At 39.4% G+C, this 23888-nt stretch overlaps 1 protein-coding gene across 3 annotated transcripts in view; it reads left to right on the plus strand.

Moving 5' to 3' along the window:
- The window catches only part of LOC105390409 (myosin heavy chain, non-muscle), a 65606-nt gene that overhangs the window by 29549 nt on the left and 12169 nt on the right, over positions 1 to 23888 (plus strand). For 2 of the 3 annotated variants that reach the window (XM_048626998.1, XM_048626996.1), the window contains exons 3-19: positions 1449 to 1567; positions 5213 to 5236; positions 7343 to 7435; positions 7726 to 7954; positions 14145 to 14345; positions 15435 to 16774; positions 17144 to 17314; positions 17768 to 17935; positions 18309 to 18455; positions 18927 to 19055; positions 19473 to 19593; positions 20163 to 20396; positions 20860 to 21030; positions 21997 to 22159; positions 22419 to 22557; positions 22897 to 23028; positions 23509 to 23674. In XM_048626998.1, coding sequence (XP_048482955.1) covers positions 1449 to 1567; positions 5213 to 5236; positions 7343 to 7435; positions 7726 to 7954; positions 14145 to 14345; positions 15435 to 16774; positions 17144 to 17314; positions 17768 to 17935; positions 18309 to 18455; positions 18927 to 19055; positions 19473 to 19593; positions 20163 to 20396; positions 20860 to 21030; positions 21997 to 22159; positions 22419 to 22557; positions 22897 to 23028; positions 23509 to 23674 — 3747 coding nt within the window. Of the gene's footprint in view, positions 1 to 1448; positions 1568 to 5212; positions 5237 to 7342; positions 7436 to 7725; positions 7955 to 14144; positions 14346 to 14590; positions 14658 to 15434; positions 16775 to 17143; positions 17315 to 17767; positions 17936 to 18308; positions 18456 to 18926; positions 19056 to 19472; positions 19594 to 20162; positions 20397 to 20859; positions 21031 to 21996; positions 22160 to 22418; positions 22558 to 22896; positions 23029 to 23508; positions 23675 to 23888 lie in introns of all 3 variants that reach the window. The other variant, XM_048626997.1, reaches the window with a different exon arrangement.

A 23888-nucleotide genomic window follows, 5' to 3' on the forward strand; every position in this document is an offset into this window, starting at 1 on the left:
TTTTAATGAAGTTGTGGCGTTTTAAAACACCCTATAAAACCAGCGCCACATTTGGTAATTCAAGATAATTACAACGCGCCATATTCTAATGCATATCCTTATTGGTGCCATATTGAACCACGTCGTATCTCTGTGGAAATTATTTACATCGATAACTTTAATTAGTTGACCTCTCTAGATTAATTAACCTACAGGCACTGGCCTTACAGAGAGTAATGGAAGAAAAAGTTACTCTTCGATTTTCAAATTCGGATCATAATAACGTTCCGAACCTAAATATTTCCATCAATGGAATCTGCGGTCAATGAGTTGAGAATATGGTTGGTTGTTGTTTATCGTGTCTCGTTTATCTTCCGTACATTGTGTTGTGTTTGGAAACAGCCGGCTGTGGGCGTTTCCGCCGGTACCTGTGACTTGTCATTAGTTCTGTGTAAGTACGAGACGCGATATCTCGAGATAGCACTCGGGCACCATGGGTTTAGGGTTGTGTAGAGGTGAATGTGTTGTTGGCCTTTTAGGATTGCCCCTCTGATAAGATCCTAAATAATTTATTTTAATAATATAGTCATGTCAGTTTGTATTTCTATTTAGCAACACTAACTTTACCTACTTAATTGTATTTAAGCTTTATTTCACTTGGTACAGACACTCTTCTTACTTGTGTATGCATAATCAATATTTCATGTTCTACTAAAATTATTTAAAACCTGCAGTTTTGGGACTAGGTACATTTTTGAAATATGGTTTGTGTTGTGTCTAAACTCTGTCCCATCCCTATTTCCTAGGCGATATCTCGTCGACATAGCGGGGCCATTTGTCTAATTGTCTCGTAATGGCCGCGATAGTGTTGCCTTGTAAACCTTTGCGGTTTGACGCATTCTCTCGTTTCAAGTCTAATGGCTTTTTACAACACGGAGACGGCAGAGGTGCGGCGTGTATGTCTGGTGTGACTAAAACGTAGCCGTAGCAACAAATGCATAATGTTTTCTTTAAGGATAGTGAATCTATCAACATATATTATGAAGTAGTGTAGAAAGGGTGGCGATGGTGGTGCAATCGTTAAATTATTTTATTAGCAAGTTGATAATACCTACAAATGAATATAGTAGGTATAGGTATATGCTCGTTTAAATTTTTCACCTTCTTTTCACTACCATAGTCATGTAAAAATGTAAATACTGTTTAATAGATATCTTATAGAGATAGAGTTCGAATCCAGCCTAGGGTAAACATTCGTGTGATGAGCACTTTTGTGGTCTATTTACTTTTGTGTCTTTTATGTGGATATAATAAATATCTGTCTATGTATTTTTCTACATTATATCAGCTGCCCGACACCCATATAACATGCTCTGCCTAGTTTATTACCGAAGCCGTGTGTGAAATGAGATGTCCCCACATATTTTTATTATTATTTTACTTAAAGACGTCTTGTAATGGTGTTCCAGACCGCGAGGACCAGTCGATCCTCTGCACAGGAGAGTCCGGCGCCGGCAAGACGGAGAACACCAAGAAGGTGATCCAGTACCTCGCGTACGTCGCCGCCTCCAAGCCCAAGGGATCTGCGGTAAGCGGTAGATGACTCCGTATTCTAAGGTTCAGACGACGTTGTTATGTGTATTATGAAAGAAGAAGAAGTCCGAATGTAGGTAGTTAGAAAATATGGAGAAATACATTTTTGCTTAATCGATCTTTCGAAATTTTAAAAATTATATTATTTAAAGTTTTTTCAGGAAAAAAATATACTTATAGTTTGTTATATATCGTCCTTAATAATAATAAATCATCATTCTCTTCTCTAACACAACTTTTCTATATCATTCCAATTTATAAGAAGATGCCGGGAAGTTTACTTTGTTGCTGCAACAAGTATTCCATTGCCGGCTAGATCAATTCCTACTGAAGCTCTTATGCCTACAACAACAAGGGCTAAATAACGTTCCATATAAAAAACTTAGTTGATTTAATTTGATAGGTCTAGATTTCCCCTCATCCAGACGCGGCGTTTTTAATTAGACTCTTCGCACTTCTAGTCTGTGAAATGACCATATCAGTAGTGTTAATATGGGTGTTCATTATTATTAGCCGGGTAATGATATGCCTGCACGGTAGCGGCGCGCCGTTTATGGCAACTGGCAGCGCGGTGAGGTAATGGCAAAAAGATATACGACCTCATTGGAATTAACCTCTTTGCTTTTTACTTATCTTGTTCTCTTTTTAAATATTGTCGGATGTTTGGCGGCAATTTTTAACATTTTGGGTATTTTGCATTTGTTTTGGGGAAAAGAAGTACAAATACTGTAGTAGTAGTTTTTTAACTGTAATATTACCGAATATGTATCATAATTATTTTTATATAACCTGATTCAGTCAGTAGTTAAACAGTTTTGTAAATAAGGCATTTTAGCTGTCGCTTTCTTAAAATATATTTTATACAATAATTTAATTTTTACATACTTAACTTTTTTTTCAAGCATGGATATTGGTTCGATTACCGCTTGCGGGTAAGAATAGTGCGTAGTGACTGCGCTGACAACGCGATGTCGCAACTGTCTGCTAGTCGCCATACAATAGTCATCAATTTATGTTTATTATCGCTTACATATACATAATTTAATTAAAAAACAATTATACTTACTAGTCGCGACCTAGTTCTTGATGCTAGTCCCTTCTTTATACCTACATTTATTATGTGTATGTGTTGGCTTGATTGTCACAATCATGTATGAGCTAGAGTTAGTTCATTCATTTGTGTAATTCAATTGTCTTGTATGTACATATTATATGTACCTATGCATCATTACATCAATATCAAAGTTAGTTAAAAAGCTTTCGATTCAAATAAATATATAATAAATATTGTAGGGAAGGTAGTTAGGTACTTCCCCTCTGGGAGACAGGCGTGAGCATGTATGTATATGTAGTTCTTTAGAGTTTAAACCTGGCGTTATTGACTCGTGCCTTTCTCAGACATCCTTCGCATTCCTAGCTCTCTTAATGCGCTATCGTTAAATTTACATAAAGCAAATATTGTTGACATTCGCACGGTGTTTGAAGATTCTCACATTCCTGTAATTTTCAGCCCTATTGTTCCGCTAGGTGAGTCACGTTTGAGCGAGTGCCTTCGGGGTGACTCACCCAAACAGTGAAGTCGGTAGTAGGGTAAACATATGTATAGTGATAAGTGTGATTATGTTATCTTTAGGTGTTCGATTTAGGTCTGTATAAGTCGGTATTTCCTTGGAATGTTTGTACAATTATTTTCAATGATCATCATTCAACTTCAAGTCCACCAACCCGCACTTGGCCAGCGTGGTGGACTAGGCCTAAACCCTTCCTTCATTGGAAGAAGACCCGTGCCCCAGCAGTGGGGACGTGATGGGTCGTGATGATGATCATTCAACTTTGGCTTTTACTTGTTAGATTTAAAAGTCGTACGGACAGAAAATAATTTAGTAGAATAGTTCATTTATTTTCTTGAAAATAGGTAGGTACTAAGATTTTAATACAATTTTAATTCTGCTATATTCTATGCACATTAATAATACATTTAAAAAAGTTTCAAGTGAAACTTCGCTAAAGTATGTCTTGTATATTTTAGTACGAAAAACTGAAAACCTAAACAAAATACAATTAATTAATTACTTCAGCAAATACATTAGGTACTTAAGATTTGGCATGAAACAAACATTACCCAATATTCACGTTCAGCAGTTTAGTCTAAACATTGCGAGGAGTTTTATCAAACCCGCTAGGGCCATTGTGCTGCATAATATTCTAATTAATCATACTAATGAGTAATACGTTAGGGAAATGTATTCTAAATTACGAATACATGTTTGAAGAGATCGTAATAGCCTATTTTGCATAGCTTTATTGGAATGCAATGGAATGACGTTCAGAAATAGCTTATTATTCTAAAAGAAATATTTAAGTTTCATTCATTTATTCCAGATATAAAATCCATAAATTGTTTAAATAATTTAATAATTGTTTATAATATGTTTTCACTTAGTTCGTAATGGACAACATTTCATTTTCTTTACCCTATATTTTTATTAGCTATTCGGAAAGGTTATAAAAAATTAGAGGACCCGTATTTTTTTATTTTGTATATACATGAATTTTTGCATGTTATTTTTAACTTTAAAGTTATTATTTTAAAACCGGAAGTGACATCACATATTAGGCTCAATTTTTTTTTGTCTATTGCCTTAGTCTCGAAAAAAAACATAAATGACACTGACAAGTGACATTTAAACTTTGTTTACATGCCAACCAACAAATGGGTCATTTTCAAATGACATTGATATTTCTGATGATACAAAGTAGGTACTTATCATGTAAAAAAATAAGCAGAAGCATTTTTTCAACTATGTAGGCGGTGGCATGCTCTGGGACATATTAAATAGAGGTCATCTCTTAATAAGTACTCACCATTTTATATGATAAGTTAAAAAAATAGTCAGAAAGTGTCAGAACAGAATTTATGAAAATGACCCAAATAAACAACAACGACTCGATAAAACGTCAACGTCAATCAAAAATTAAAGTGACAGTTACTTTGTTTTTAAATCTATAGGCTTTGATCATCAAAATGCATCGCACCTGATGCATGACGTCATCAGCACTTTTTTACTATTTTATGATTTTCTCGAAAATGATACATCCAAAAAATACAAAAACATTTTTTTTGTGGGCTTGAGAGCTAAATCTCGAAATGGTTTTCGATTTATAGCAGCTTTAGTTTTTTGAAATGTTGTCCATTGAAGCTAAGCTGTTGGTAATTAGTAATACAAAATGCGCATAGAACGTAAGCTAAGTTCTATAATAATATCATCTAGCATAGCTTTTTCAGTCATTAATTGAAATATAGAAATTGTTATAAGATTACAAATATAATTATAAAATTTTTGTACGTATCATCCTCATCAGCTAATATTTATATGATTGATTATAAGGAAGGAAGATTCTATAATGTACAGCCAGAATTTTTAATACAAATTACAAATAATTTTTCCTTTTGCACATAAATTATAATTTTTACACTATTCAATCACGAACCCACTTTATCTGCCTCCACTTTGAACCTACTACAAATCCTTTAAAAGCTGAAACACTTTTGTAATATATAATTTGTTTTTCATTTCTATTTCTCCTCTTCACTGCACCTGGTCTCCACTACGACATGACGTCACTCTGGCTGCCACAGGGTCCCACACCGGCGCTGATCATAGTAAGTTACTAGGGAAATATCTCGTTTGTACAACTTTGTCACAGTAACACGTAGCTCGGACATTTGGCTATACAAGTATACAACTCTGCCATCTGGTTCCAGGGGGTCACTCTATAGGGTTCCGCTCATCTGGCATAATCTTTATTGACCAAAACTCATTTCGCATAACTCGTATGGTCTAAACTTTTTTGGCCGAACCATCACTTTGCCAAGACTTATGTGGCATAAGGCTCGTTTCGTCTAAAACTCTTTAGGCACAATCTTTAAACACCTAAGTTTCGTTTGCTCAAATTTATGTTCGTCTATACCTATGTATAATCTTGTTTCTCGTAATGTTATCTTAATAAATAATATATTAAGTATGTAGTAAATGTACAAATTGTGGTATTTTTCTCCTACATCCCGAAAATCACGATATTGTATGATCAAAAAATCGAAAGTTAACGACCAATATAATTATTACAAACCCCATGAGATCGAAACCTAAAAATAGGTGCGACGACGAGCAAAGCGAGGATGAGCGTGTTAGGTGCACATGTTCATCAAAACCAAAGCGGAGCGCAGCGAAGCGGAGCGGAGCGTTTTCCAAACAGCGGAAACAATACAAGGCACCAGTTTGCGCTATGTAGGGAGACGCTCCGTCAAAGTTAAAGCCAAACGAATATTATTACTTTGTATAAACCTATGCCATAGCATTATTAGGCTATTCAAGATTTGACCATACCATTATTAGGCTAAACAATGTTATGCGAAATAACTTTTTACTAAACGAGATTTATGCCATACGATTTTCGGCGTAACGAGACTTTGACCAAACGTTACTATGCAATACGAGATTAGGCAAAAAAATCTTATGCCATAAAAGGTAGAACCCACTCTATATGATGAAAAACAAAGTTACGGGGCGGTGCTGCGCCAATTTCACGACAGCTCTCGTTCGTACGTGTTTCGTCAGTATAGAGTAACCCTCCAATCCTACGCAGATCATCTTGTCCTATGACTTCATGAACAATAAGTACGGTCGGGAAATCGCCCAGCCTTATATTTATGGATTTCCCCGATGGTACATTCATGATGGTCAATTGCAACCAATTTATGTACATAGTCCTCATTATAAACTTGCCATGCATTTTTGGAACTAAAAATGTACTTATTGTCATACATACCTCATACCCAATTACCCATTGCACTACCTAGTCACTAGAAATCCTAGCGCTAGAAAATATTTTTCATATCGTCTTAATTAATTTTGTAAACAAAAACATTTCATTCCACGCCTCCCGTAGAACACCGGTGGATTTGAGGTAAACCCGTACTACACAATCATGTATTATAGTCACCACATTTAAAAAATCATTTGAACTATTTTGGACCTTCCACACTGACTAACGGACAATTTATATGTGTATTGATGTATATCCAGCAAATCATAGAATAACATGCCTAGCGTTTTGCTAACAATAATTGCACAAAACAGATAGCAGGGTGCGTCCAAACTCGTTCAATTTTAAAGCGAGGGAACATGCAAAGTTGGCATAAAATGCCGCACTGATTTACAAATTGATGCATTTTAATTAGACTAATGCAGGGGGTGTGGGCCGCATTGTTGTTAGAATTACAAAGTGCAGGCGAAACCCAGTTTCATCATGTTATAAAGATGTAAATTTGGAATTTATGTTTTCATGAAGTCATCCTTTTGGTTGCTAGGCACTTTGCATGCCTCCTCCATAAAATGAATATTATTTTTATGGTAATAGTATTATTTTTTACTTTGTAAGTAGAGTTATTTTAATGACAATGATAATAATGACGACCGAATGGCGTAGTGGTTAGTGACCCTGACTACTGAACCGATGGTCCCGGGTTCGATTCCCGGCTGGGGCAGATATTTGTTTAAACACAGATATTTGTTCTCAGGTCTTGGATGTGCCCGTATAATGGCAATAGGCCCGCCCCCTATTACATTGGGACTAACATAACACTCTGGCGAAAAGTGGGTGCAGCAATGCACCTCTGCCTACCCCGCAAGGGAGTACATTAGTACAAGGCGTGAGTGCGTGTTTTTTTTTTTTTTTTGATAATAATATTGATTTTTTCAAATTTTAGGGTGAATTGGAACAGCAACTGCTGCAAGCCAACCCCATCTTGGAAGCCTTCGGTAACGCAAAAACCGTCAAAAACGACAACTCATCCCGATTTGTAAGTATTTTTACTTTAATCTTAATATAACATGTTAATCAGTAGCAGCCATATAATTATTGTTTATTTAAAAGCCATATATCGTTTACGTAACTACAACATATCAAATTTTGTATAATATTGGGCTAAGTAAGTATATCAAAAATATTTCATATCTTTTTTTTGAACATTCGCCGAATTCTTTCGACAGCGCTTCCGAAAGAGCTACAGTTTGGGAATCAGAAAGCAGAAGTTTCTGATTCCCAAACTGTAGCTCTTTGCCAACTAAAATTTACCTCCTAAAATTCCAGGGTAAATTCATCCGCATAAACTTCGACGCGTCCGGCTACATAGCTGGCGCGAACATCGAGACGTACCTGCTGGAGAAGTCTCGAGCCATCAGACAGGCCAAGGACGAGCGGACCTTCCACATCTTCTACCAGCTCCTGGCCGGCGCCACGCCCGAGCAGAAGGCCGAGTACATTATAGAGGATGCTAAGAGCTACCCGTTCCTGTCGAGTGGGGCTGTGCCGGTGCCAGGTGAATATCTATGGGTCTTACACCCAGTTGCAGAAACGTCCTTTAAGTTTTAAAAACATCATTAAACCTTAAAGTCCAATTAAGTCGTTGCAGAAAAGCACTTTAATGTGACGTTTTATGAGACTTTTAAAGGAGAATGGCGATTTCTCTATGGCGCCATGACCCAGAGCGGCCATTGATGAAACATACACTGGTGTGTAGTCCGTGACTACAGCATATACTGGTATTAATTTTATTATTATGAGGCATGGGAGAACGAAGATATAGGTGCTGAAAGATCAAGTCTTTCTACTGTACTAGATGTTACCCTCGAGTTAAAAATTGATTTTAAAAGTGTTCCCGTGGGAATTCCTGGATAAAAAGTATTTTATGTTACTTCGGGATAACGAGAACTTGAATAGAATGAAATAATTTTTGAAATTGGTCTCTTTATAAAAATAGGTTTCTGAGTGTGAAATGTGCAAAAATAATTATGATATTATTTGCATAAATAAAATCATGTAATACATTCTGTGATGCGCTATGTATTGGGAATCCCATGATTTAGATTATAAAACTTATTTGTGCTTGTACCATTCATCAAAACCTTAATTAACGAAAAAAAAATCTTTAATTAATTTACTTTTGAACCCTAATATCTCAAGAACCCCATGGTTTAGATTTTTTAAAATATTTTTCCCTGATAACAGTCATTTTTATCAATAACTTAAAATAGGTTTGGTTAGTGGCTGCTAACTTATGCAAAGCGGGTCAGGTTTCGCCATTCTTCTTTATCTAATGAAATGTCAAATTTACCCTAATGAAATGTCAATGTCGCACAGGGGTATAATCGTGACAGTTCTGACATTGCGAAAAAGAGACGCTTAGCTACATTAAGCGTAAGAAAGAAACGGTAAGCTGTAAATGTTTTTTGTCCTTTTTGCTGTGGCGCCTGTTTACGTCAGTTCTCTGTGCCAAACAATGAAACAAATGAAAAATCTGTGCCAAACAAAGGCTGACAGTTACAACAAAATTTTCTAAATGCTATTTATTTTTGATTTGCTAGTGATTTGTGGGTGTTTATTAAGTTTATTAGACTATTATCATCACTTAACGAGTGTGTGACATGGGTGGGTGGATTTTGTTCGGTTGTATAGAGCATATTGAACGAAAACACGATGGAATGATGGATGAGATATATTTTCACATGTAAGTAGATACTATCAAGTTTAACAAGCTTACATTCATCATAGTACTATCTATTGGCTCGATTTTAATATAAAACGATACTAATTTTAATACTGTAAGGTCTTTTAGTATCAGTTTTAAGTAAAAATTACGAGGTACCATATCATAACAAATCACATGGTGTTGCAAGTTATTGAAAATTTATTTTACCCACAAATATTATAGTATGCAAAGAAAATACTAGAAATTGTAACGGACTGGGGTTGGGTTTACAAATGGGGCGCACGAATTCGGTTTTTGTGAAGATTGTATTTTGTAGAAGTCATTCTCCTCTTTCAAATGAGGTGCCTCTCATTGTGAGGAAACGTTCGTTTCGTTTTTTTCTTCTATGTGTGATTTCTTCTGTATAATATAAAGTTTATTGTATTGATACGAAATGCGTGTTTCCTTTAAAAAAAACCCCATCACATATTTGGCCCACGATTATAATGCTCATGCTCATCCATTTATCTCTGCTTCATAGGTTTCCGACAGAAAAAAAAATATCAAGAAAATGGATAGACATTACCGGTTGCACAAATTGGGAACCAAAGAAACATACAAAAATTGTGTTCGGCACATTTTGAAGAGGATTGTTTCGACTGGACGAAGACAATGAATCATACAATCCACTCAGTTTGTGTATATTAAATAATTATATTAAAATCAAATAAGTATGAGTAAAGTTTTTTTTCTTATATCGTCGGTTGACAGGAAAAACTCACTAAGGCTGATTTTCCAATATTCAGATAAATGTTATCTGGGTAATACAAACATTGAGAAACATTGAGACGCAACAGCATCAAAATTATTTCCCAGCAAAATTTTTATCTGGCTATTGAAAAATTAGCCTTTAGTGTCTTTTTCCTATCAACCGACGATATACTCAAGTTTTGTTTTTGTTATTATGATAAGTTAAATTTCCCCATATTTAGGTTTAATTTTTTTGTCGGCAACATCTATGGTTTGAGTGAGAAAGAGAATAGTGCACACGGCGATTGCCAGTCTAGAGGTAGTAGGTCTATGCAATGTCGTTTTTTCTTCACTTTTGCGTTGCACAAAGCCACATTAGCCACTAAAGTGACTTTATTTTGACGTTTGGTCCCTTCAAATATACTTCAAATCTAATGAGCCAAAAAGCATCCATTATAACCAATTTTAAAATTATTTTCTTATAATAATTTATGTATTTGAAACTATTTCAATCAGTGTAGTGTCTTAAACAGAATTGTAATCGTTATTATAGCAGAGGAAAACATGTATGTGCTTGAATCGGAACCAATACACAAGTACTCATTCATTACCAAAATTTCGCAATCTATCTATGCAGTGCTATCTCTTTATAAATAAAAAACAGTATTTAAAAATTGTATTTTTAATGTTTAATATTACTACAATAGTAGGTAATTCATATTTATAACTATGATTGTTGAATAAAAGTTATCTATTCAATTCTCTGCGGGTTGTTAGTGCCTGCACCTCTGGCTCTCTGATGAAACCTGCCCAGCCTGCGTCTGCATATCCACAAAGCGGCTTTCCTGTACTTCTTCAATACGTAAGGCACTGGTCTTCCAGAGACTCTGGGTGTAGCAGCATCTAACATACCAGTTAAAACAGTAACGAATAACGCGTTTTCTTCCGCAGTTTATTTCAGGTCACACCTGCATTTTTCACTTGTTTATCTTCCAGTATCAGCATAATTTTGCAGTTATGTAGTTAAGTAGGTAACACAAAATTGTAATGGACAACATTTCATTTTCTTTACCCTATATTTTTATTACCTATTCGGAAAGTTTATAGAAAATTAGAGGACCCGTATTTTTTTATTTTGTATATACATAAATTTTTGCATGTTATTTTTAACTTTAAAGTTAATTATTTTAAAACCGGAAGTGGCGTCACATATTAGGCTCAATTTTTATTTTTGTCTATTGCCTTAGTCTCCAAAAAAAACATAAATGACACTGACAAGTGACATTTAAACTTTGTTTACATGCCAACCAACAAATGGGTCATTTTCAAATGACATTGATATTTATGAAGTACTTATCATGTAAAAAAATAAGCAGAAGCATTTTTCAGAAGTATTTTTTCAGCTGCGTAGGCGGTGGCATGCTCTGGGACACATTATATAGAGGTCATCTCTTAATACGTACTAACCAATTTATTTAAATAATAAATCCAATAATAAAATAATCCAACAGCAATCCAATAATCAACATGGAAAACTTAAAGGATCACTTTGATAAGTTTTTAGACGATGATACAAGACGAAGCTGCAGAGTTTGACGAGTCAGTGAAAGCCCATTTGGGAGATCTGCCTTGTTGTTCTGCCCCCCCCCCCAACAGTTTAGATCAGTTATGTCAGTCTCAGGCATGCTATACTCCTGATCTCGACCTGTTAGATAACGAGTCTTTAAGATCTACAAGTCCGTCCGTGGCTGATCCACTGGATGACGAAACTTACTCTCTAGTGGGAGATTTGGAAAGAGTGATACTCGGTCCAGAACAGACGGGGTGGGATGGGTCGGCTCGTGTCATCTGGACATCCCCAGGTCCCTACACAGATCCAGGAGAATTTAAACAAGCGAGAAATCTTATATCATCTGTCTTGAAGAATCTGGATCTAACTACATGTTGAATTATGGAAACACTGATGTCTTGTTCATTACTAGGGGAGACTCCTTGACATTACGTCCAAGGCGCAAAAGGTCTCCTCAGAGGGAGGTCACTGTCGACGAGGACACCCTAACATCACTCATAGCTCACTTCCGGCAAGGGATCAAGTTAGACGATCTCGATGAACCAAACAAGCATATGATAATATCCACTGCGACTCCCGGATTCAGCGAAAAGGAGATCAGACAGGCATTCAACTTGGGCCACGTTACGGTTCGGGCTGTGTCCGAATATATACTAAGGGGAAAGAATCGTTGGACCTATATTGCATCTGCTTACAATATAAAATGTCTTACATAAAAAAAATTGTCAGAAAGTGTCAGAACAGAATTTATGAAAATGACCCAAATAAACAACAACGTCACGATAAAACGTCAACGTCAATCAAAAATGAAAGTGACAGTTACTTTGTTTTTAAATCTATAGGCTTTGATCATCAAAATGCATCGCACCTGATGCATGACGTCATCAGCACTTTTTTACTATTTTATGATTTTCTCGAAAATGATACATCCAAAAAATACAAAAACATTTTTTTTGTGGCCTTTAGAGCTAAATCTCGAAATGGTTTTCGATTTATAACAGCTATAGTTTTTTGAAATGTTGTCCATTATAAAGAAAAACGATGCGGTGGTATTGTTTGTTTATTTTTATTTGTTGACATTTCATTTTGCGTTTTGTTATAGGTGAATCAAATCTCAGAATAATGTAGAATTTCTTTGATTATTGTAATTTTATGCCAAACTTTATGATTTTTGCATGATCAAAACGCATTCCTTCACTCACTTCTACTCCTTAGTTCATTCATTTCCTAATGAGCACAGAGTAGATATTTTTAACTGGTCATTACTTAAAGGAGAATTGTCTATGTCTAAAAAAGTTTTGTGCAACAACTTTAAAATAATGGAATCATTCGTCGTAATGACACTTTAGCAAAAGTGATATTTTAATGAAGCTTTCTGCAACTGGGTGTTAGCGCAATAAGTAGACAAATATACAGGGTTATTTGCAAGTAGACCTGATCCTTTCAGGAGGTGATAGAGGAAGGCATTTCCAGTCGATTATACCCTATAATGCATTATCCGAAACTTCTAAGATATTTAATATTTAAAGATTTTTTGAATTTTTGCCAAAATTTCATGTTAAAAACCGAAAATAAAAAAAACTAGCCATATTTCAATACTTTTTTTGTTAGTTTAGCATTAGTAACATCTTAATAAACTAATTAAAATAATCAAATGTGCATTGTTCGACTTAAATTAGACACAATACCTCAAAATAGATAAACATTTTTAAAAAATATTCAAAACCTAAAAACAAATAAGTTAAATTAAAAAAGAATTTCATATAACATTTTTTTGTGCACTTCAGCTTAAAAACATTGTTAACTTATAAGCTTTCAAATGGCATATTTCAATATCAAATCGATTTAGGTATCACCAAGATATGGCCAAAACAATCAGAGAAGGCGGAGAAAACTCAACAGGGGTTTCCATACTAAAGTGAACAGGACTGAAAACCATCACACTTTTTACCTTTAAATTGCGCTAATTTTGTTAGTTTTTCTGTTGAATTTTGTCCGCCTTCTCTGATTGTTTTGGCCATATCTTGGTGATACCTAAATCGATTTGATATTGAAATATCTCATTTGAAAGCTTATAAGTTGACAATGTTTTTAAGCTGAAGTGCACAAAAAATTGTTATATGAAATTCTTTTTTAATTGAACTTATTTGTTTTTAGGTTTTGAATATTTTTTAAAAATGTTTATCTATTTTGATGTATTGTGTCTAATTTAAGTTGAATAATGCACATTTGATTATTTTAATAAGTTTATTAAGATGTTAATAATTCAAAACAAACAAAAAAAGTATTGAAATATGGCTAGTTTTTTTTATTTTCGGTTTTAAACATGAAATTTAGGCAAAAATTCAAAAAATCTTTAAATATTAAATATCTTAAAAATGGTTAAGTTTCGGATAATGCATTATAGGGTATAATCGACTGGAAATGCCTTCCTCTATCACCTCCTGAAAGGATCAGGTCTACTTACCAATAACCCTGTATAAATATAAAGAGATTTTATGTGTTTTAAAATACCACATTTCAATAACACATGGTGTGACGAAAACTAGAGTGATTCTAGTTTTTGCTACTGAAGTGTAAGGATTATCCAGTCAGAATAGTCCCTGACTATCCTGGCTGCGCCGGACGTCATATAAAGTAGTAGTTGGTTCCCTAAAATTTGTGTCTGTTTTATCAACAACAAATAAAATAAAGTTAATAATAACAACCTTTTTCACCCAGGTATCGACGACGTGGCCGAGTTCCAGGCCACCATCAAGTCCATGAACATAATGGGCATGAACATCGAGGACTTCAACTCGATCTTCCGCATCGTGTCGGCCGTGCTGCTGTTCGGCTCCATGCAGTTCAAGCAGGAGCGCAACTCGGACCAGGCCACGCTGCCCGATAACACTGTTGCACAGAAGATTGCGCACTTGTTGGGTAAGAATATATGTTTTATGGGACTATTGACGGTGTTGCTCGGTGAAGCAGACGTGTGTAGTTATGAGCAACAACCAACGTTGTGTTAATAAAATGGAGCCGGATCTATTTCCGTCCTTCGGACCGGACGCTAGGACGCGAGTAAAAATATCTGCGTTAAAACACACCTGTCTCGGCAACCAAGCAGTAGTCAGTGTCGTGTCGTGTCGGCCGTGCTGCTGTTCGGCTCCATGCAGTTCAAGCAGGAGCGCAACTCGGACCAGGCCACGCTGCCCGATAATACTGTTGCGCAGAAGATTGCGCACTTGTTGGGTAAGATATATGTATAATGTTTATGCTATACGGGATTTAGATGAATAGATGGTGCAGCGGTAGTAAATACTCCCTTGTGAGGTACAATATGTTTGGAGTAATGTTGCTGCAATGCATATTCGGTGGACCTATTCATGTCAATTCGGACCGGACATTAAAAGATCGAGTAAAAATATCTACGTTTAAAATAAAAATATTGAGTGTGTTAAGATGAAGGTACCTACAAGATCAAGTCGAACTGGTTTTCAACTACACGTACCTAAAGCTAACACTAACTATAGGCAAAATAGTTTCTTTGTACGGGTGAGTAGACAGTTCAATGCTATGGCAAATGAGATTGACTTTTTTAACTGTAGTTTATTATCGTTGAAAAGAAATTTGGCATCGGAGTACTTTGGTTCCCAGACAAACGATTAGCTTTAGTATTCTTTATTAAAATAACAATATAAGTTCTTATTCTCACTGTTAGCGTAATTTAATTCTTGTAATTGCTTATTGCGTAGTTTTACGAAATGTGTAAATTAGACTTACCATAACTGTTTTTCTTTTTGTAATAATTTACTACCATATGCGAAAACTATTAAATGGCTCTTAGATGCATCATATAAATGTAAACTAGTTTAAGATAGCTGTAAGTTTTCCGAATACGATAAAATAAAATAAAATAAAATAAAAAATAAATATCCGTCGCGGCAATGTACCTAGTCAGAAACAGTCGATTCATAGTAATTTATTAAAAGGGATAAATATAATAAAATGTGATTATTCTGTTTGCAGGTCTCTCAGTAACCGAAATGACGAAGGCCTTCCTCAAGCCGCGCATCAAGGTCGGACGAGACTTCGTGACGAAAGCCCAGACCAAGGAACAGGTGGAATTCTCCGCCGAAGCCATCGGCAAGGCTTGCTACGAGCGCCTATTCCGCTGGCTGGTCAACCGCATCAACCGCTCTCTCGACCGCACCAAGAGGCAAGGAGCCTCGTTCATTGGCATCCTCGATATGGCAGGGTTCGAGATCTTCGAACTGAACTCCTTCGAACAACTCTGCATCAACTACACGAACGAAAAGCTGCAGCAACTGTTCAACCACACCATGTTTATACTCGAACAGGAGGAGTATCAGAGGGAGGGTATCGAGTGGAAGTTTATTGATTTCGGACTGGATCTGCAGCCGACAATCGACCTCATTGACAAGCCCATGGGTATCATGGCTTTGTTGGATGAGGAGTGCTGGTTCCCCAAAGCTACAGACAAAACCTTTGTGGAAAAGCTGGTGTCCGCCCATTCTGTTCACCCTAAGTTTATGAAGACAGACTTCCGTGGCGCGTCCGACTTCGCCATCATTCACTACGCGGGTAAAGTGGATTACTCAGCTGCTCAGTGGTTGATGAAGAACATGGACCCTCTGAACGAAAACGTGGTTTCGTTGCTCCAGTCCTCTCAGGATCCCTTCGTGTGCCACATCTGGAAGGACGCCGAGATCGTGGGCATGGCGCAGCAAGCCATGACCGACACGCAGTTCGGAGCGAGAACCCGCAAGGGAATGTTCAGAACCGTCTCCCAACTATACAAGGAGCAACTGACCAAGCTGATGGCAACTCTACGCAATACCAACCCCAACTTCGTCAGATGTATCATTCCTAACCACGAGAAGCGAGCGGGGAAAATCGAAGCGCCATTAGTGTTGGACCAGCTCCGTTGCAATGGTGTGCTTGAGGGCATCCGTATTTGCAGACAAGGGTTCCCCAACAGGATACCCTTCCAAGAGTTCAGACAGCGATACGAGCTCCTCACCCCCAACATCATCCCTAAAGGCTTCATGGATGGCAAGAAAGCCTGCGAGCAAATGATTGAGGCTTTGGAACTTGATCATAACTTGTACAGAGTCGGTCAGTCCAAGATTTTCTTCCGTGCCGGGGTGCTGGCCCACTTGGAAGAGGAGAGGGACTATAAGATCACGGATCTAATAGTGAACTTCCAGGCCTTCTGCCGAGGGTACATGGCCCGGAGGAACTACCAGAAGAGGCTGCAACAGCTCAACGCGATCCGGATCATACAGAGGAATTGCGCTGCGTACTTAAAGCTCAGGAATTGGCAGTGGTGGAGGTTGTATATAAAGGTGTGTAGAGCTTTATTTATATATATTTGATCATAGGTACTTACACAGTTATTCAGCGTCCCTCAATAATTTGATTGTAGTTTATCACCATTATCAGCCCATAATCGTCACTACTCGACATGGTCCACTCCCATAGAGCGCCAGAACCTTCTGACTATTCTTCACCCGGCCACTTCACTTGGAAGTCTTGGAAGACTTCACATGTGACTGTTTTCTTTTTGTTTATTCACAAAAGCTAGTTGTTAAATGTCTGATCATAACTATCATCATCATCACTGGCATCTACGCCTATTACAGACGATTTATTCATTGTCTGATACACTTTCTTTGGTAGCTGTAAGGTTACTAACACTACCATCTTCTCCCCAGGTGAAACCCCTGCTAGAAGTGACGAAGCAAGAAGAAAAACTAACCCAGAAGGAGGACGAGCTCCGGCAGATCCGGGACAAGCTGGACACGCAGATGAAGCGCTGCCAGGAGTACGAGCAGAAGTTCCAGCAGGCCAGCGCTGAGAAGACACAGCTTGCCGAGCAGCTGCAGGTGAATATAAGGCTGAAGACGTGTGTTTCAGGAACGCTCGTTTTCAGCGCCGTAGATGCTGATTGTTGCGTTTGCATTAGTGATACAAAATAGATACATGTGGACGGGATAAGGTTCATTGTAGACTGCAGATGAAGCGTTCCCAGCAGACACAGCTTGCTGAAAAGTTTCAGGTGAATATTGGACTGATTGCGGAGGAGGTTCATTTTCAACTGCAGAAGTTATGCAAAGCTAGGTGACTGCTTCTAAAGTTTGGTTCCCTCGATACGCTAATTTGCGGATGATCATGCACAGCTGACTACCACGGATGACAACGAAAACATGCAAACGGTCTGTGCTACAACGGGCGACAAGACTATGCGCGACATTCTGCGTAAATACTGTTTTACGATAAATTTTATTTACACTACATTTTTCTGTCCATTCTCATAATAAATGTATGTTTACCCCCAGGCGGAACTCGAACTGTGCGCCGAAGCAGAAGAAAGCCGCGCCCGCGCCGCCGCGCGCAAACAAGAGCTAGAAGAGTTGCTGCACGACCTCGAGGGGAGAATTGAAGAGGAGGAAGAGAGGTGTAACGCACTGCAGCAGGAGAAGAAGAGACTGCAGCTGAATATACAGGTGAGTCTAACAATATGAATACAGTATAAACGAAAAAAATATGATTTTACGTGTTGTGTAATTTGCCGGAAAATGGTTCTGACTCAGCATGTGCTATATGGAAATTTTATACAACGCCAGTAATTCTGCGAGAACCAGTGAGTAGGGTGATACATACGGTAATGTAACATAAAGTCGATTTGAGATCTAATCTAGCCATATGGCTAGTTCCTCTATATAAAGCATTCTTATGTAAAAATCTGTATCGGCAACCTAGTACTTCTCTAAATTATAACCTTATTTGTGACGCGATCACTTATAGACCCCACGTATAGCATTATCCATTCCACTATATTTATACTCCACAAACTGACCCCCTTTATCCCCCTTCCAGGACCTAGAAGAGCAGCTCGAAGAAGAGGAAGCAGCTCGCCAGAAGCTGCAGCTGGAGCGCGTGCAGTGCGACGCCAAGCTCAAGAAGTTAGAAGAAGACCTGGCCCTTAGTGAGGATACTAACCAAAAACTGGGGAAGGAGAAGAAGGTATGTGAAGCGGTTTTTATGGTTTTTGCTGCGTTTTTTTCGATATCGACGTAAATAAACGTTACTACTATATGGGTACTTATACTACGCTACTAATATATGGCGATTCGCAATAAATACAGCGCTGTTATTGTTGGAACGCGTATTATACGAGATTGACGTCGATAACAGACCCGCGGTCTAGGTACTTTGTTATAGATAGGTCATTGTCAGCCAGTGATCGTCCCCTGTTGGATATAGGATTCTTGAAAGAATTACCACAGCAAAGACCAATATATCTCGGAAATCCTCATATAACAATGCCGGCAGCCTGTCTGAAGCTTAGCGAGTCTTTTAAAGCGAGAAACTTTGAATATTTTTCTGCGTCTATATTATTCTGATTGTAGGGCGATTACTCTCTGTAATTTTCAGAATAATTCTAATACACGTACCTAATTTACCGTTCACTAAAATATTATCCACATTTTACAGATACTAGAAGAGCGTGCGAACGACCTCTCGCAAGCTCTAGCGGAGGAGGAAGAGAAGGCGAAGCACCTCAGCAAGCTCAAGGCCAAGCAGGAGGGCGCCATCGCCGAGCTAGAAGAGAAATTGCTCAAGGTAAGCGTTTATTACATTGGGCTAAGGAAGGCATAATGGTGAGGTGTACAGTTTTATGTCATGTCTTCTTTCATCCATATTTGGTGTCCAATCTGGTTTGTCATTTTGTCAAATTCATGAACAAAAAAGCACCTTTACTGTCGTGTTGCTTGTTCAGGCATCGGCATCACTTCTTTGACATATATCGGAAGCCACGCTGCTTCCACGACGCCAGTGGGCGTAGCGGCGGCACCAACTAGTAGTATTTACTCTATGGCGGGGATTTGTGCTTAATTCTCCGCCATAGAGTAAATAAACACTGCTCGCCCGCTGGCGTCGTGGACGCGGCCTAAGAGTTGGTTAGGAGGCTCATAATGGCTATACACAAATTCCCTATTACGTGTATGGGCGGTATATTAACTTGACCATCCCTTCCAGGACCACCAATTACGCCAAGAGGCGGACCGCTCCAAGCGCAAGCTGGAGACAGAGCTGCAGGACGTGCGCGAGCAGCTGGCCGAGCGCAGGGCGCAGCTCGACGAGCTGCAGACTGTACTCAGTAAGTGTTGTACTCACACCGGCAGCGGCAAGAGGGGATTGTACTCAGGAGGAGCTGCAGGACGTGCGCGAGCAGCTGGCCGAGCGCAGGGCGCAGCTCGACGAGCTGCAGACTGTACTCAGTAAGTGTTGTACTCACACCGGCAGCGGCAAGAGGCGGACCGCTCCAAGCGCAGATTGTACTCAGTAAGTGTTGTACTCACACCGGCAGCGGCAAGAGGCGGACCGCTCCAAGCGCAGATTGTACTCAGTAAGTGTTGTACTCACACCGGCAGCGGCAAGAGGCGGACCGCTTACTACCGCTGAGTACCGTTACTTAGGACCACCGGCTCCGAGAGGCAATTGTACTCAGGAGTAACTGCAAGAGCTAAAGTTGTACTAGTAAACTTCCCATGTGAAGATAAATGGACAAGAAAGAGTAGTCTGTGAATGTACACAATGTTCCATCTACTCGTTCGTTATGGGTTCTGTCAAGTCAGAGTATATTTAAAAAAAAAACTGTACTATATTCCGTCTTAGCTAATGTAAAATACATTCCTCTTATGTGCTAACAACCATCTCCCCTTCCAGCGAAACGCGAAGAAGAACTAGCCGCAGCCGTGGCTCGAGCCGACGAAGAAGGCGCATTACGTGCCGCCGCCCAGAAGGCCGCCCGAGAAGCCGAGTCCGCCCTGGCTGACGCCCACGAGGACTTAGAAGCCGAGAGGGCGGCTAGAACCAAGGCTGAGAAGCTGAAGAGGGATTTGAACGAGGAGTTGGAAGCGCTGAAGAGCGAGTTGTTGGACTCGCTGGATACTACTGCTGGTATGTTTTGTTTATATGATTAGGATTACATAGATTAGTTTGATAAGATATCTTTATTTATTACAGCTGTAAAGTGCTTTGGGTAAATCATTTTTAGATTGGTTTACTGTTCTTGCTGGCCTTAGCGTCCATGCAAAACGATTTATCAACTGTTTGTCATACTTATTATTTTATCCCTAAGACGCCTATATCATTTTGGCCATAACTAATATTATCCCTAATATGGATTTCACTCAAGGTCCGGAAGGTACACATCCGGAGGGGCGTCATCAAGACCGGACGGATTTTTAAATACATAGCTTTCCAGGGATGTCATATGGAATTCCGTGTATTAAACACGCTAGCGCCACGTAGTTAGGTCGCCGTCCCTCCCTGCTGCCTGCTTTTCAATACCTTCCAATCACTTACAACAAATGTATCCACTGTTCTAAAGCCCAACCTTAACTACAATTTCTCCCCACAGCCCAGCAAGAGCTCCGCTCCAAACGCGAACAAGAAGTCGCCGTCCTCAAACGAAGCATCGAAGAGGAAGCTGTCACACACGAGGCGGCGCTCACGGACCAGAGACACAAGCACTCGCAGGAGCTGCAGCAGCTCATGGAGCAGCACGAGCAGATCAAGAAGGCCAAGGCTGGTGAGTGCGAGCGAGACAGTGCTAGCTGGTAGCGGGGGGATAGAAGGAGATGCAGTAAAGAGGCCATAACTCTTGATGCTTTTTATAAAGGAGATGATAATTTTACAAAACCTCGACTTTTATTTTCCACAACAGCGCTCCCATATACCAACAGTAGGTGGGTTTTCAGGTTCACTTTGGATTTTTAAAGATTAACGTTATAGTAAAGAAGGTCAGGCATCAACAGGCCTCTTTGGTTTGCGTGTAAACCAGGAATAATCATTCCAAATTGAAAACTGACACTGACATTCGAAAATAGATTGTCAAACCTGTCAGCTGAGAAGCGCATTTTCTGTGCGCATTTTTGTCAGTTTACAAATATTTTGGAGTGAAAATTTATTATTAGTTTATATTTGTATCATGTAAATAAAAGCGGCATATTAAAAATGGCTGCTAACAAGCCTGAGCGGCGGCAGAAGTACGTGAAGTTTGGGCTGTCTAAAGACGATAGCTATAAGGTGGAGAATGCGAGCATCTTGCCCCCCTGCGATGGAGATGAGAGTAACTTCCACTCGGCAAGGGATTACTGGCAACATATGTGCGAGAATGAGCTCGGCCAACGCAACCAGGACTCGTCTATTATTTGTAAATATTACCTACAATTATTGGTAATCTTAGTTGAAATAATGCTTTTTCTGGAAGATACTTAGGTTTTCTAAGCTTATTTGCAGCTAGTAGGGGTAGTCTTTTATAACTGACTCGCTTAATTTTAATACGGTTGCCACTTTTATGCATAAAGCTGTCACAACTACTGCATCAACATACTTGAGAAATTAACGAATTTTTACCTGACCATGACCACCACTTGTATAATTCAATGACGACATATTGAATACCTGTAAAACTTATGGATGCAATAAATGATTGAGTATTGAGTAAATAATACAATCAATACACTAAATTTAACAACAAAATCTCCCTTCGCAGGCCTAGAGAAAGCGAAGCAGAGTCTGGAAGCGGAGAACGCGGACCTCGCCACAGAGCTGAAGAGCGCGGCGGCCGCCCGCGCCGACGGCGAGCGCCGCCGGAAGCAGGCTGAAGCACAGCTGGCGGAGATAGCGGCTAAGTTGCATGAGATTGAACGCTCTAAGTAAGTTGTTAACAGCGGCTACATTACAGGAATATGTATAAAGAAGCGTGAAAGACTACATTGACGTGGTTGAATTGGATATTGATGGTGAACTGCTGGTGCTGCCAAGTTATATGAGCTGTAGCAGTGCGATTAATAGCTATTTGATAGTGGTCAATTTTATATTTGTATTGTGTAATCATCTGTGCACTCTGCTTAAAATATTTAAAAAAGTCCGCTTATATACCCTCACTATACTAACATACCTTTCTACCGACAGAGTGGAGATCCAAGAGAAGTGCGTCCGTCTACAGAGCGAGGCCGAGACAGCTCTGCAACAACTTGAACAGGCGGAACTCAAGGCTTCTGCCGCGGGCAAGCAAGCCGGTACTATCGGCGCTCAACTCACCGAGGCTCAGGTGAATATCGCTAGTGGTTGTGGGTATTGCTGCGTGGGTATGGGGCGTTGGGTTGGAGGATGATGAAGAGGTAGCAATGAATGTTAGGTCGGGCTTCGCATGCACAAGAGGCGCAAGGCGCAAGTGAATATCGCTAGCGGCAGTAACTGTTACTGCGGGCTGATGCATAGTTGATGCACGGTCATCAATTATCTAAATAGCTTTACCTTTAAACGTATACCTATAACAAATAAACGTATATTTAAACAATCTACTAGTTTTTAAGATTACTCTTTACAAACGTTCATGTTATTCTTCTCAGGTATAAAATGTAACTATAACCTTATCATTTCTCTACAGGCCCTCCTAGAAGAAGAGACGAAACAGAAGCTAGCTCTCCAGACCAAGCTGCGTAATGTGGAGCAGCAGCTGGAGCAGGCCAAGGACCAGTTGGACGAGGAGGAGGAGGCCAAGGCCAACTTCGAGAAGCAGGTGAGGGGTGGGGATACTGTAGGATTCACGAGAGATGACCAGGAGGGGGCTAGCACGGGGCGCATTTAAGAAGTAACAAAAGTTCTCCATCGCGCTCCGTCTTGAGGTTGACGTTGAAACGAGAGCTGACCAAAATGGCTTGTAGTGTACAAGGAAGGAATGATAGGAGTCGGAGCGTGTTATTGACAAGCAATTGCGTTACGTTTAGAGAGACATGTGTGCAAGAGGACCTAAACATGCGTTCTGACTGGTCAATATAAAAAAATAACCTGTTATATATCCCTTGCGGCGTAAGCATACATGCTACACTCACTTTTCATCAATATTGTCCCGTAAAGTCTCATCCAACATCGGTAAACCTGCTCTGGCAGGGTTTTTACTTGCCCATTGTTATCCATATCGTAATCATGTTATATTACTATCCCCTTGGAAGACATTCACACTTTTCGAGTAGCTTAAACAACAACCCATCACCCCCAGGTGGTAGCCCTGACCCTGCAAGTGGCTGACGCCAAGAAGAAGGCGGAAGAAGAGGCGGAGGCGGCGGCGGCGTTGGAGGAGCAGCGCAAGAAGCTCAGCAAGGACATCGAGGCGCTGCACCGGCAGATCGACGAGCTGCAGCAGGCCAACGACAAGCTGGACAAGAGTGAGTACAGTGCAGGTGGCAGCCCTGACTCTACAAGAGTGAGTATAGTGCAGGTGGCAGCCCTGACTCTACAAGAGTGAGTATAGTGCAGGTGGCGGCCCTGACTCTACAAGAGTGAGTATAGTGCAGGTGGCAGCCCTGACTCTACAAGAGTGAGTATAGTGCAGGTGGCAGCCCTGACTCTACAAGAGTGAGTATAGTGCAGGTGGCAGCC

This window comes from Plutella xylostella, chromosome 17 (assembly GCF_932276165.1).
Source record: "Plutella xylostella chromosome 17, ilPluXylo3.1, whole genome shotgun sequence".
In the NCBI taxonomy this organism is placed as follows: Eukaryota; Metazoa; Arthropoda; class Insecta; order Lepidoptera; family Plutellidae; genus Plutella; species Plutella xylostella.